The sequence below is a fragment of the Squalius cephalus genome (genome assembly GCF_949319135.1).
Source record: "Squalius cephalus genome assembly, chromosome: 9".
In the NCBI taxonomy this organism is placed as follows: domain Eukaryota; kingdom Metazoa; phylum Chordata; class Actinopteri; order Cypriniformes; family Leuciscidae; genus Squalius; species Squalius cephalus.
In genome coordinates this window covers 10426726-10441273 of record NC_137130.1, presented here as the reverse complement: position 1 = coordinate 10441273, position 14548 = coordinate 10426726, and the positions used below count along the sequence as shown (strand labels likewise).

The 14548-nt window shown below is 38.5% G+C and overlaps 1 protein-coding gene across 1 annotated transcript in view; it reads left to right on the top strand.

The window, feature by feature from the left end:
• Positions 1-14548, top strand: part of map2 (microtubule-associated protein 2) — a 123895-nt gene that overhangs the window by 66588 nt on the left and 42759 nt on the right. Inside the window, exons 4-5 of the mRNA XM_079882009.1 lie at positions 1721-1967; positions 12129-12233. Coding sequence (XP_079738135.1) covers positions 1754-1967; positions 12129-12233 — 319 coding nt within the window. The 5' untranslated portion in view covers positions 1721-1753. The remainder of the gene's footprint in view (positions 1-1720; positions 1968-12128; positions 12234-14548) is intronic.

Below are 14548 nucleotides of genomic sequence, written 5' to 3'. Positions count from 1 at the left end.
GAACACCAAGACACCAGGAAAAACCTTCCACTTAGAGAAATACAGCCGTCTAGTAGAAGGCGCACGAGCGTTATCAATGGTCTCCTGAACATCAGCGGGAAGACCAGACGCCACTGTCGCTAGCGATTGCCTAGCAGAAGAGGGCGAGACTTCCAGGAAGGAGCAGACGAAGGCGTGTGGCCAACGTGTCCTCAACCACTGGAATGTACGTATAGCCCTGCTCCACAGAACCAACCAGGTTGGTGAAGTCAGCGGCCGCAGCGTTAGTCAGCCATGTGGAGAAAGGGCCTAGCTTCCAGGGCCTAGAAATATCACAGTGAAGATCGCTGAAAAATGGCAGCTTTCTTCTAAAGTGTCGCGAAGAGGATTGACCACTCAGAAAACGTTTGTCGAGCTTGGAGGACTGAGAATCACGAGGCTCGTCCGGCCATTTAATGCACCAGAAGCACGTGCTAACACATCCACGAGCTCGGTGAAGACCGCAGAGGAGATGACGTCACGTGCCTCTGGATTGGGGCATAAATAGTCGTGAAGAAACTCTACCGGAGAATCGGTGCAGCGTGCACGCCCGGGCAAGAGAGAGTGAGAGAGGGAATAGCAGGCCTGCTCACTTTCTAACGCCTCGAGCTTGACGTCCGATCCTCTGCTTCATGAAGGGCGTGGGGCTCGTCATTAACAGCAGCGCGGCGGGGGAGAACGGACTGGATATCTTTATCAAAGCAGGCAAGCCTAGCGCGGAGAGTTTTTAGTCTAAAATTCTTCACAAGACTTGCAGCTAGAAGCGCCAAAGATAGCCTCGTGAGCATGTGGTGTGCTAAGACATTTCACACACTTACCGTGCGGGTCGTCGCTTACAATGAAGAGAGAGCACGGAGGCTGGCAATGACGTAAATCCATAGTGCTTCACCGAGAGGAGAACGAAGTTCCACAGAGTGCGGTCGCTGAAGCACAAGACAGAATCTGAAGAAAGTGAACTAGTTCACGGGCCAGAAGAATCACTTCTTCTGAAGAAGAAAATCTGAGGAGCAGATGGTGCGTTCACTATATAAAGGGTGAGTGATGTAGCGCCGCTGAGGAGGCGCCCGCGCCATCAGGTCAATGAATTGGCGTGATTCTATATGGGTTCAGACAATCGCCACCGCCCTGAGGGCGTTCCGATTGCGTCATCGCTACGCAGCGTCGAGTGAACCTATGAAAGAGAACATTTCTTATTATTATCAATGTTGAAAACAGTTGTTCTGCTTAATAAAGATTATTATGAATTACTATGAATAGAAAGTTTAAAAATAATCAAAACATTTTGTTACATTATAAAAGTGCACTTTAACGTCAATTTAATACATCATTGCTGAAGAAAAGTATTCATTTCTTAAAAAAACTTACTATGTATAATATATATGCTATATGCTAAATAATAAAATCTCTGATTTGAAGGTTTAGGCAATGTGATGAGGTCATGTAACAGCAATATACTAAAATATTGTTTATATGTTATTCACAATGCATTGTTATATATACAAGCATGTACAGTATTATGCAGCATTTAGTTAATAGTAAGCTCATATTTCCGAATATAATGTTCATTGACACTTTCTGTTGGCTGCATAAGTATATGGCGAATGTTGATTGCATGACTTTAAATATCGATTGGCATTCTGCCCCAGAGGTGTTCAATCAATGTATTAACATCAAGCTGAGAATTTATTTTCTGATCTTTCAGGAGTAAGGAGTGAAGCCCTCCCCTCTGATTCAGATGGCAGACGGTCGGCAGCCCGAGGACAGCGGCCCCCAGTGGTCATCTCCGGGAGCACAGGGCTCATCCTCCCCAGGTGGGCATGGAGAGAACGGCTTCTCTTCCTCCTACAGGGCTTGCCAGTCTGGTAGTGGCCACGCTGGTTCTGCCGCCTCCTACGCCAAAGAGAACGGCTTCAACGGAGACCTGACCTCTGGACACGCTGTGACTGCTGGTGAGAGCCAGATAATGCAATAATTATAGATGCCATTTCACATGAGATTTTTTTTAAAGATTTTTTACACTAAAGATGAACTGAAAGCCGTTCAGGATTTCTTTTCCAAGTTTTTACATTGTCATACGGTAGAGGTCAAGTAGTCTTGGCTAGCCAGACTTGTGAATTGTGGCAAAGCATCTGGTCTTCATTGCAGTTTTTTTTATGGCCAAGAACTGCACACTTAGACAGAAAGAGGCTGTAAGATTGTATGTGTGTGTATATACAGAATACACTACTGTGCAAAAGTCTTAGGCATGTTAGTATTTTCACCCCCCAAATATGGTTTTAAGCCAGTAGTATATATCTTTTGTTGTAGTGTGTCAGTATGAAAAATCGGTTTACATTTCCAAACATTCATTTTGCCATTAAATGTAATAATCCAGTGAGATTTATATGCACAAGGAGTCTGACAATTTGACAGATTTGATCTCCCCATCGAGTCCATCAGTTATTACATGAAGAAACAGAAAAAAACTGAGACAGACTAAATCCAGAAGAACTGTGGCAACGTCTCCAAGACTCTTGAAGAAACCTTCCTGCAATATTTATATATAAATATATATAGCAACACATATACAGTGCTATGCATAAGTTTAGACACCCATGCTAAAGTTGACTAAAAAGAGGAATAAAAAATCATCTTTTGGAAATTGAACTTAATGCCTTAATTAAAAAAATTAGGAAAAATCCAACCTTTAAGGACACCAATTTTCTTTGTGAATGAATAATGTATCGTAAATAAATAAATGTTCTTCCTTAAAATACAGGGTGCATAAGTTTGGACACCCCTATGTTAAATTCCCATAGAGGCAGGCAGATTTTTATTTTTAAAGGCCAGTTACTTCATGGATCCAGGATACTATGCATCCTGATAAAGTTCCCTTGGCCTTTGGAATTAAAATAGCCCCACATCATCACATAGCCTTCACCATACCTAGAGATTGGCATGGAGTACTTTCCATAAGATCATCTCTCAATGCAAATCAAACCAGCTATTAGGCTAACTGAAATAAAACCATGCCAATCTCTAGGTATGGTGAAGGCTATGTGATGATGTGGGGCTATTTTAATTCCAAAGGCCAAGGGAACTTTATCAGGATGCATAGTATCCTGGATCCATGAAGTAACTGGCCTTTAAAAATAAAAATCTGCCTGCCTCTATGGGAATTTAACATAGGGGTGTCCAAACTTATGCACCCTGTATTTTAAGGAAGAACATTTATTTATTTACGATACATTATTCATTCACAAAGAAAATTGGTGTCCTTAAAGGTTGGATTTTTCCTAATTTTTTCAATTAAGGCATTCATTTCAATTTCCAAAAGATGATTTTTTATTCCTCTTTTTAGTCAACTTTAGCATGGGTGTCTAAACATATGCATAGCACTGTATACACACATACAGTATATACACACAATGGTTTTACATGTGACACTGAAGAGCCAGCGGTTTACATTTTTTTGTGCAGTATGCATGGATTAGATGGAGTGTGCCATCTGAGGCTAAAACCAGAGGTCAAGAGGGCAAAAGTAAAAACAAAAATGCGTCCCATTATTATTATTTTTGCATGAGTGAGGGTGGAAGATGGTTGCAAAGTTCCTATCGCTGGAGGCTCAAAATGACTGAAATGTTATAATAGATAGTAGTTCAGCAGCCAAACTACATATTACCCACAGACGCTTTATCTTAATATTTCATAAAAAATAACACAAGCTCTCTGTGTTACATCCTGCATGACAGCTATAAATGCAAGTGAAAGGAATGACATAATTAACCAAGAGTCAGAGTGACCAATTATGTCTGGTTTTTCCCATTGCAATGACAGACTAGGGTTAATAACAGTCTGTGTTGCCATTTTTAAAGTCATGGTGTGTCGTGCATTTGCGCTTGTATCTCCAAAGCAGTTTAATCTTGTTTTTGGAGACCAGAGAGAGAGACATCTCTGAAGAAGGAGGCTTGGCCAGAGCTTTTCTGTCTGGGTATTTATGAGACCTCAGGGGTATATGAGGAGTAAAATGAGGTGGTACTATTCTCATGTCAGCACAAAAAAAAAAAAAAAAAAAAAATTGTAAAAGGAAAGATTGCAGGGATGCTGAACAAAGGTCTGACAGAGTAAATTGCAAGGGAGCAGCTGCCATGGCAACCCTCTAATAGTGAAAGCTGCTGCTGTTCACCCTGCTCGGGGGGAGGGAGTGGTGCTGTTAATTACCCCGGTAATGATGGATCATAACTGCCTATTACATGCACACAAACAATACCAGCACTCCTGTATTTTATAAGGGTATACATGCATGCACAGGCACAAGAACACACATGCACCATTACAGGCATTTAACGGAAAATCTCACAAAAAGTGTCTTATTTAACCCCAAAATCGGTTAAAAAAACCAAAACATTACCATTACATTTTTAGAGTCAAAACTTTATTTTAAAGAAATGAATACTTTTAATTAGCGAGCACACATTGCATTGATAAAAGATATTCATAATGCTACAAGAGTTCTGTTTTAAATAAATTCTGTTCTTTTGAACATTGTATTCATCAAAGAACAGTCAACACATTTTAGTAATCCATTTTATCCAAAGCAACCTTTGTAAACCTTATATAGGTTAGATTAGTTATACTTTTGAATGGTATATAGAATTTAGCACGAACAGTATTCTTATTTTTTAACCTTTAAGATTTATTTACATTGTGACATTATTTCCATTACAATTTACCCCAAATTTCACATTACTGTAATGTTAAAAAATCTGATTTGTGTTACTTAAATGTGAAAAATGTTTCTTGAGGAATCACATTTAATCACATTGCTGCCTGAGAGAAGCAACTGCGACATTGAAGAGATCTTCTTCATGATTTTTCTGTCATATGGATTGCACTGATGTTAGAATGCATACTGGGTGGGAGGGGTTGAGCAGAGGCATTCTGGGAGTTCAGTCAGGGCTAGAACAGACACATCAGCAGAAATGTTGATATGGAAATGTGTAGATGAAGAGTTAGATGGACAGATGAAGAGACAGATGCATAACAGGCCGTTCTAAGTGTGTCCCTTCTGCACTCACTGAGAGAAATGCTCTGACATCTGCACACATCTCAGTCGCACAGCTCACCTAAAACTGCACATGCATTTTTTATTAATCATTATGTATTTATTTTATTACTGTATATTGTTATTTTTAGGTTTTCATGACTATTATCCACCCTCTCTCTGACCCATAGCAATAAATGTTCTACTTTGTCCTTAAAAACGAGTTTCTGGTGATCAAATAAACGTCATTAAAATGTGAAGTCATATTTTTATGTGTTTGTTTGTGTGATGTCAAAAACTTGCAGAACGAGTCATTTTTGTTCTAAAAGTTACAGTTTGTTTTCAAAGTACATCAGGCTTTTTCATCTTAAAAGATCAAGTTAAGCTTGATATTTGTTAGGAATCCATTTATTCTATAGGCTATTCACTTTTTCCAAATGCTGCTCTTTTCGTGTAAAGTTTACTATATGTCGCCGCTGATATTAAGTGTACGGTAGGCAATGTGTCAAAATGTTATTAGCAGTTTTATGCGTTTATGAAATCCCCTTGCTTTCCAGTAATCTCTGTCCTCTGTATAAATCATCACAGTTCCCTTGTCACCTCCATAAATACTTAAAACAGCATAAAGCTGTGCAGAAAGCATCACCGCACCAACCCCTGACAGTGAGTGATGGATATTGACTTCCCATCTCTAATGCTAACAATCCTTCAGCCAGGGTGTGAGTTAACATCCCTCATGCATTTCTCATTAACAAACTTGCCATTATAAATCACTGTGAGCCAAGAGAACAACTTGTTTCTTTTGCTTGCGTCTGTGTGTTTAATTAATGATCCAGGTTGTGTTTTCATATTTCAGTTTGCTATCGACGTGAGCAGAACTGCTCGCTTCTAAAGAGAGGGTCTAATGATGTGTCTCTGTGGAGAGAAAGACCTTCCCTGAAAATAGTTTCTCTGCCTCTGTGACTCTGTGAGGGTGAGATTTTTGAGCCAAGGGCCATTGGCAAGGCCAACACGTACAAGGGCCCTTCAGACACACAAGAGGCGCTAGACCGAGATACTGACAGCGCGACATATGACATTGCTTTGCATAAAGAACGGGACACTTGAGAAGCAGAGAGAGAGAGAGAGAGAGAGAGAGCGAGAGAGCTTGCTTGCTGAGGCAGCTGCTGGCTTCAATTATAGGGGCTGTACTGAAAAGTGTGCTGTCCTGGAATGGTGCGCAGGATGGGCGGAACAACATAAAGATCGCTCTATTTAAGCCTACTTGTTGGCATATGTTTCCTTCATCATCATTTCATTCATTCATTCATTCATATATTGAAGATATGAAACTTTGGCGCTTAACTTGTCTAGCATTATTTGTAGTATAGACTTGAACTATACATTGAATCTTGAATTAGTTAATTCATTATGACTTTATTAATAATTGTATCATACATTTTTCTTTTATGTGTGTATAAATTAAATGTATTTTCAATTAAATTCATTATTTTTATTTCAGTTCTATTCTTTTCTATTCTCTTAGCTCACCAGAATCGGTAACACTTTCCATTAAGATTTCATTTGTTAACCATTAACAAACAATACTTTTACTGCAATAATTAAGTAATTAATTAATATGAATTCATGTGAATCTCTACATATGCTAAAACATTTATAATTTGAAGTTGAACACACATGATTCAACAATAAACAGTAGTATATTTATGCAAATGAATATTAACCTAGATTAATAAATGCTGCAAAAAAATGTTGTTCGTTCATTAATTAATTAATTAATCAATTTGTTCGTTCGTTCGTTCGTTCAAGATATAAAGATATGAAACTTTGGTGCATAACTTGTATAGCATTATTTGTAGTATAGACTTGAATTATACCCTGAATCTCTTAGGCTTATTAAGGGAGGTTTGAATTAGTTAATTCATTATGACTTCATTAATCATTTTATCATACATTTTTATTATAGTTGTGTATACATTTAATTTAATTTCAATTCAATTCAGTTTATTTAATTTTTATTCTATTCTATTCTATTCTATTCTATTCTATTCTATTCTATTCTATTCTATTCTATTCTATTCTATTCTATTCTGCTATTTGGTAGCACTTTAAGATTTAACTTGTTAACCAATAACAAACAATACTTTTACTGCATTAATTAAGTAATTAATTCATATTAAATAACGTTAATCTCTACATATTCTAAAACATTTTTATAATTTCAAGTTGAACAAACAATGAACAGTAGTATATTTATGCACATGAATATTAACTTAGATTAATAAATGCTGAAAAAAATGCAGTTCATTGTTAGTTCATAATACCTGATGGATTAACTAATTAAACCTTATTGTAAAGTGTCAGGTTGTGATATTTTACAGTCCACAAGTTTCAGATCCACTGATTGCAAGAAACCATGAGATAGCAGCACAGATGCAGAGAGTCAGTAATATGTCTGTGTCACTCACACACCGAGGGTGGCAAAACCCACAGCATAGGCATGCTGGGAGACGTTCAGATTGGGCCCAGTGTGTTGCTGTGGCAACAGCTCTGCTCTTTGGCGGGGGAGTCCTGGCATGGAGTACCAGCCATCCCCCTCCTTCTCCCGGCTTGCTTTTGGCAGCAGGCACGACTAAGAGTGCACTGGGAAGCATTTGCCTCCAGACAGCCATAACCGGCACTGCACTTTTTGGTAAGAAAGCTTTGCTTTTTCTAATGGGTTGGTTAGAGGTTCTTTCTAGGTTTAAGTGGCTTCCCTGCACTAGAATAACAGGTTGTTAGCATATTTGCACTTGTGGAGTAGTGCAGATTGTGTGTATATATCGCATGTTTGCTGAAAGTGCCTGCAAATATATTTGAATTTGAATCTTACCACCTGTCTAAGGGGTAAATACGACTGTCCTTGTGAATAACAGATATGTACAACACAATATTCTTCATCTTCTTAGGTGTGCAGCTGTGTTTGTGCTTGCGGGTTGGTGTGTACGTTTTGGGGTATTTGCTTATTGTGGTTGCTGATGTCTCAGGGATGTGAGCTATTGTTTGCTGGAGGCAAACCCATCTGATCAGCAATCCGAGCACATCTCTCGCAGACGGGTGTGGACCGACGTGAGGGGGGAGAGGGGGATGCTGGGCAGACACACCAGCACATCTGTCAGACACAAAGACTGTGATAGACTGGCCAGGTTTGCCCTGAAAGTGAATCTATAGTGTCACTGCTTTACAGACACGGTCTAACAATGATGCAGGCGGCCAAGGAGAGAGAGCTATATGCTGAAAAATAAAGAGTAGGAAGATGCCAAACAATATAGCAACATCTGTCTTGTCAGGGAATGAGCATGAGAACAGAGAGAGCTAAATCTATATTAATGAATCAGTTTGCTCGGTCTCTGGTCATGGTCATATTCTCTGCCCTCCTGCTGAGTCATGCAGTAATTGGCTGTGAAAATCAGCTTATGTAATGTGTTGTTTCATATTCATTATTACATAGTAAACATCTTTTTTTCTCCAAGAAATTATGCAGTTTATTACATTTTCAGCAGCTGTATTTATAGATGAAAAACATTTGAGTGAAGTGCACTCTGTCATCATGCACTTACCCTGATGCTGTTTCAAACCTGCAAAAAACTTTTTTCTACAAAGCATAAAAGTTCAAATTTGGTCACACTTTAGATTAGGGTCCAATTCTCAGTATTAACTAACTATAAACTACGACTTTTTGCCTCAATAAACTCCTAATCATTGCTTTTTAATAGTTAGTAATGTTGTTAAGTTAAGTTAAGGTGAGTGGGATTAAGGGATGTGGAATATAGTCATGCAGAATAAGGCATTAATATGTGCTTTATAAGTACTAACAAACAGCCAATGTCCTAGTATTATGCATGCTAATGCTAAGAAACTAGTTAATAGTGAGAATTGGACCCTAAACGAAAGTGTTACCTGAAATTTTAATGCATTTTCATGCAACTCCTTTCCATACAATGGAAATTCAATGTGACCATTTGGTGGCCACAATAAAGTGGTCCAAATGACTTGTGCAATAGTCCATGTCTTCTGTAGTCATATGATGGTTTTGTGCTATTTAAACAAATGAAATCTAAGACAGTAGTCAAATCTGCTATAATTGCAGCATTCAATTCTTATTCTCATTCTGTTGTGTAGAAAAGAGCTGTATTAAAAATTCAGAGTCAGATCTTTTTAAGGAATCGGTTGATCCAGTGCACAAAACCTGAATGATTCAAGTTCAACTCACTGATTCAGTGTTCCACTGCTCAATGAAAATGAAGATATTCAGTGAATAATGACTTGAATGAATAAAGTCCACTCAAATTTATTATATAGCACTTTTCACAATATATTCCATCCATCCATCTTCCTCCGCTTTTTTCACAATATACATAGTTTCAAATCAGCTTTACAGAAAATCATGATTTTAATGTCTGCACAATGTTCGTATTAATGTTTTCATAAAGCTGTTATATAATGTCCAACGTACTTGTCCTCTAGTTTTTGTCCTTTTAAGCCTTAAACCAAGGACATTATTCAGAAATTCCCTTTTTGTGGGGAAACATGAGTGTGACATTATTTAATGCGACTCTCCTCTAGAGAAGCTGGTCTCTATCTTACCACTGGTTGACGGTGTATCACAAACCCGAGTGTGCGTGGGTGAATATCATTCTAATGGCATCTGAACAGAACTCTTTTCCCTTTCTGTGCGTGTGTGTGTTTGTGAGTGGGTGGGCGGAAGCTGGGGCTGTAAGGTGGGCGGAAATTGTGCCTGAAAAGTGCACAAGAAACAAAAGCGATGCATTGCTGACTCCCATCATGCAGTCTGTTTGCACTGGAGAGAGAGTAGGAGTAGCAAATGGTCCTTAATCACTTTGCATCTCTTCAGAAAGCTTTGACGTAAGCCCTGCTGCAATGTTTTTCTGCGTCAGTGCTAATGTGTCAGCCTTGTGTCTGAACACTTGTTAGCTGATCATTGCAGCATCAACTTCGATTAAATCGAAATCTCCTCGTGCTTGCATGTTAAATGATTAATATTGCAAATACTGTAAAGTTTAATGGCTGCTTACAACATGCTGTGTTTGTCATTGGACTAGATGTGCTTTTGGGACACATTTTAACTCATACTCCCACACAGTGCCTACACAGTTGATTTTGTAACAGGCACTGTCTTTTGCAATGATCAGCTGTGGGTGGCCATTTTAACACTAACTAGATCCATCTTGAGGATAAAATCAGACTACTGATGCCACTGAAATGTATCTCTTCATCACTGATGTGTTTGTAAGAATTCAGCAAGTGTGTAAGTGTCTTAAAGCACAGAGGGATACTTTTAATAGCGCTGTTTTAAAGCAGAGTCTATCCCTGGATGCGTGTTGCCAGCCAATCCGTGGGCTGTATTCCTCCCGCTGCTTAATCGGTTACAGTCTCTTCTTATACCTTCCCGATCTGCTGTTACCATGACAATTTACTCTCTCAAAGTGCTGCCAATTTTCTTGCCATTTTGAGCTTTTTGCTTTTCTTTTTAAAACGTTTTCCTCTGTTTTAGGCCCTCTGAGTTAGAGGTTTAAATTAATATCGTCTGAAAGGGCAGAGATAAGACTAAATTACACATTTGGAAGTTCCTTTTATTTGGTGTGAAATTGTATTTAAGCAATTATAGAAAACAATAGTTCTGTACACTCAATCTTTAATAATGTGCAGTTATGCTTTCAGTTTGTCTTGCTGCTGTTAATTGGATATTTCATTTGTATTTTCTAACACGGTTTCCTAACCAAAGCGACAAGTGATAAAAAGTTCTTGTCTTGACAAGCTGTGATTGCCGGAAACAATAAGCGACGGGACATTTAATCGGCCGCTTGGTTTCTATTACTGTATCATTACTGTAATCAGTGTAGACAGATAAGTGTCACTGTAAATTGAAATCATGTGACACTGAAGAATGGAGTAATGCATAAGACACTTAAAGGGGAACTTTTTCAACTTAATTTACCTTAACTGAACAGCTTCGGAGTCATTGGAATGGTTATATGACTTTTTTCGGGTTGAATTGTGGCCGTCTCGCTTCCCCCTAGCGCCTGTGAGCGGAGAAATCACCATTGCAACTTTGGCCTCAGCGTCAAGAAGTATCGCATGATATCAGGTCTCGCTATGTAATGAATTGCTTTACGGCACTGCACACATACAAGTTTATTTGCTTGCCTTCTGTGTATCATACATACCTCAGTGGACATGGCTCCGTGCATTCGCCGGCTTCTTTGAAAACAAATGCGCATGACCAGAGGGAGAAGATGGGAGGGTTTTTTTTTACGACAGTGTTGTCAAATATCTATTCCGAAGCTGTAGGGGGAGCTCTATAGAGAAACCTGCGAGCAAAAAGCGAGAAAACAGCGAAGCAATTGCCAAAACTGCATAGCGCCGCTTTAAGAACTTTTACAGACCCCAAACTTTTGCATTGCAGTAGACATCAAACGTTGTTGTGGTCTGTGTTTGTTTACAGTGAAGCCTCTGAGATTGACCAAATGATTGAAAACCATATTAATATTGTAATTAACACCAATAAAGACCTTATATGTGGTCACATTTGTCTTATAGTGTGTTCACAATGTAATACAATCTCATTTTCATTGGCTCAGCACCAATGGACTCTTATTTTGAAATTCTGTTTAATTTTCCTTTGTTCCTGTATCCCTGCTCTGTTTAGTTTCGGTTACCTTCGTTTCTGATTATGTTCTCTTTTGTTCCTATGGTTACATATTATCTGAACCTGTCTGTCATTATGTTCGACTTGTATTTGTACTCCCTGTTATGTTTAGTCTCTGGTCGGTTCTCATTTTAGTTTGCATGGTTGCTGATTTATTTCCTGAGTGTTGTGATTAAAGACGTTGTGTTCGCAAGATTGTTACAGACAATTGTAGCCCTTTGTGAGGTCTGCTATGATTTTTGAAGGGTTAAAAGTATGACAAAAGAAGTGAAAAAATCCTGCCTGGATTGATACAGAAAGTATGTGTAAATATCTGCCCGTGTACATGCTCATGTGGGCGTGTGTTGATGCATGTGTGTATGTGTATGTGTCGAACAGAGCAAGTGTCGGCGCGGATCGTGCAGGAGGTTACGGCAGAAGCGGTAGCGGTACTGAAGGGAGAGCAGGAGCTCCATCCGGACACTGCCGTCAGGCTGCCATCAGGTAGGCCTGTAGCAGAGCATCCTGGGATACTGGAGGTTGGCCACACTCAGGTCTGCTCTTAAAGGACTTTATTGCGTTGGTGAGACATGGAAAAAAATGGAACGCAATGGGAAAAGTAAGGGTTTATTTTTTGGTTGAAGGCGCTTCTTAGAAGGCTGTGTACTGACAATGGTCACACTATGAGTCGTTGTGATTTATTTTGAATGCTGAGGTAATTTATTGAAGATCTTGCAGGTGTTAAGACCAACAGAACATATTCCTTAATGGAATAGTTAGAATAGAACTTGTTAGAATATTTTTGATATTGTTTCAAATTCATTTAACTTTCTTTATTCCATTAACACAAAAGGAGAACGTCTGAATAATGTATGGGTTTTTTAACAATAAAGAAAAAAATACTTTATTCAGCAAGGATGCATTAAATTAATTGAAATTGACAGTAAATACATTTTAATGTTACAAAAGATTATTTTAAATAAATGCTGTTCTTTTGAACTTTATATTCATCAATTAATTCAGAAAGACAAAAATGTTTCCACAAAAATATTAAGCAGCACAACTGTTTTCAACATTGATAATAATAAGAAATGCTTCTAGAGCACCAAATATTACAATGATCTCTGAAGGATCATGTGACAATGAAGACTGGAGTTATTGCTGCTGAAAATACTTTTTAAAATATACCAAAAATGGAAATAGTTATTTTAAATTGTTATAACTTTTCACAATAGTAGTTTTTACCATATTTTTACTGTAACTTTATAATGGTAGTGTACATTTACAATAGATGGGAACTGGTACTTTCAAGCTTAATAAAGGATATAAAAGCACCATAAAAGTATTATACCGTTACAAATTTTCTGAAATCAGACAAGAGGTTTAACCAAAATATACTGTAATAATTAAACATTGTCAGTAAGTTGAACTCAAGTAATGGATCAGTCGGATTCATTAATGAATCATTCAAACCAGTTTTGTGAGCTGATTTTATTAAACATTTTTATTAAATAATTATATTAAAAAAACTCAGAAAATAACGTTCTTCACGAATCAGACATCACTACTCACAAGGAGAGCTACTTTTCAGGTGAACTGTTCCTTTAAATATATTTTGATGTTTGTCAAACATAACATGGAGAGACAGTACACAAATAAGTTTCATTTATGATTTTATTTTTGCTTTCCTATCTCTTTAGTACGTGATAATCATTGCCGTTGTGTCTGTCCGTTCCTCACACTGTGAGTAAACTGATCAAAGCTGTGGAAAGCATCACCAGGGCACTTTCTTTTCCTTCATAATGACATATTTGCCCTGACAGCTGGCCTGTCCCAGCTCCTTTCTGCTTGGGGTCTGTAACAATCCGCTGGCTATCTGTGTGTGTCACAGGGCAGAGAGGGTGAGCCTTGAGCCCTCGCTGTCTTCTGTAGCTTGCTAGCATCATTGTAAAAGTGGTGGACATTTTTTTTCCTGGTTTCTGTGGTAGTGCTGCATGTCGTTTGTGTTGTGGTTTTATCTGAGCTTTCTTGGTTTTGAAAGTGCATTCTTGAGTGTGTGTTGCCACTGTTATGTCAGTTTCAGTGTTTTGACAGTGACTTTATAAGGACTGGGCAGTTTGCTGCTGACATTAATGGTTGTGAATGTATGTAAACTTGTAACTCGTAATAAGTTGTTGTTTGATATGTATGTGAGGAAGGAAGAACTGTATGTGATAATGTGTATTTGTTCACTTATCTAATAAGCTAAAACAGTAAAAATGTATTGCAAATAAATGGCACACATGAACTTAGATCATTTACAGGTTTGATAATTTGTGGTTATCCTTATTACAAATACAGTAAAAGCTTCATAGTCAGACTTCGCAAGAAAAAGGGGAATAAAAAAAAAATATAATCCATAGCTCCAAGTTTCCCCTTGCTGTGCTGGAGTTAGTCAGCAAAATTAGATGATGTTTTCTCGACTAACACGCTTGATGTTGAGTCAGTCTGTCAGAAGAGCTCAAAGGATTAGTGATGGCAAAGCATCCCAGATAGCAAAATTGGTGTGGCCCAGATCCGGCCCACACTTGACACTTTCATCTGGCCCACATACCGCGTGGAATGATGGCACTTGGGCGGTCCGCTCCTGTTTGCCAAATTTGGGCCACAATTAAGCCATAACAATGCCGCATGTCAGCCATAAACAAAACAAATGAAGCAGAACTGGCCCATATCTGGCCCAGACACTACAGTTGCTGTGGCCCAGATCCGGCCCACACTTGACACTTTCATCTGGCCCACATACCGCGTGGAATGATGGCACTTGGGCGGTCCGCTCC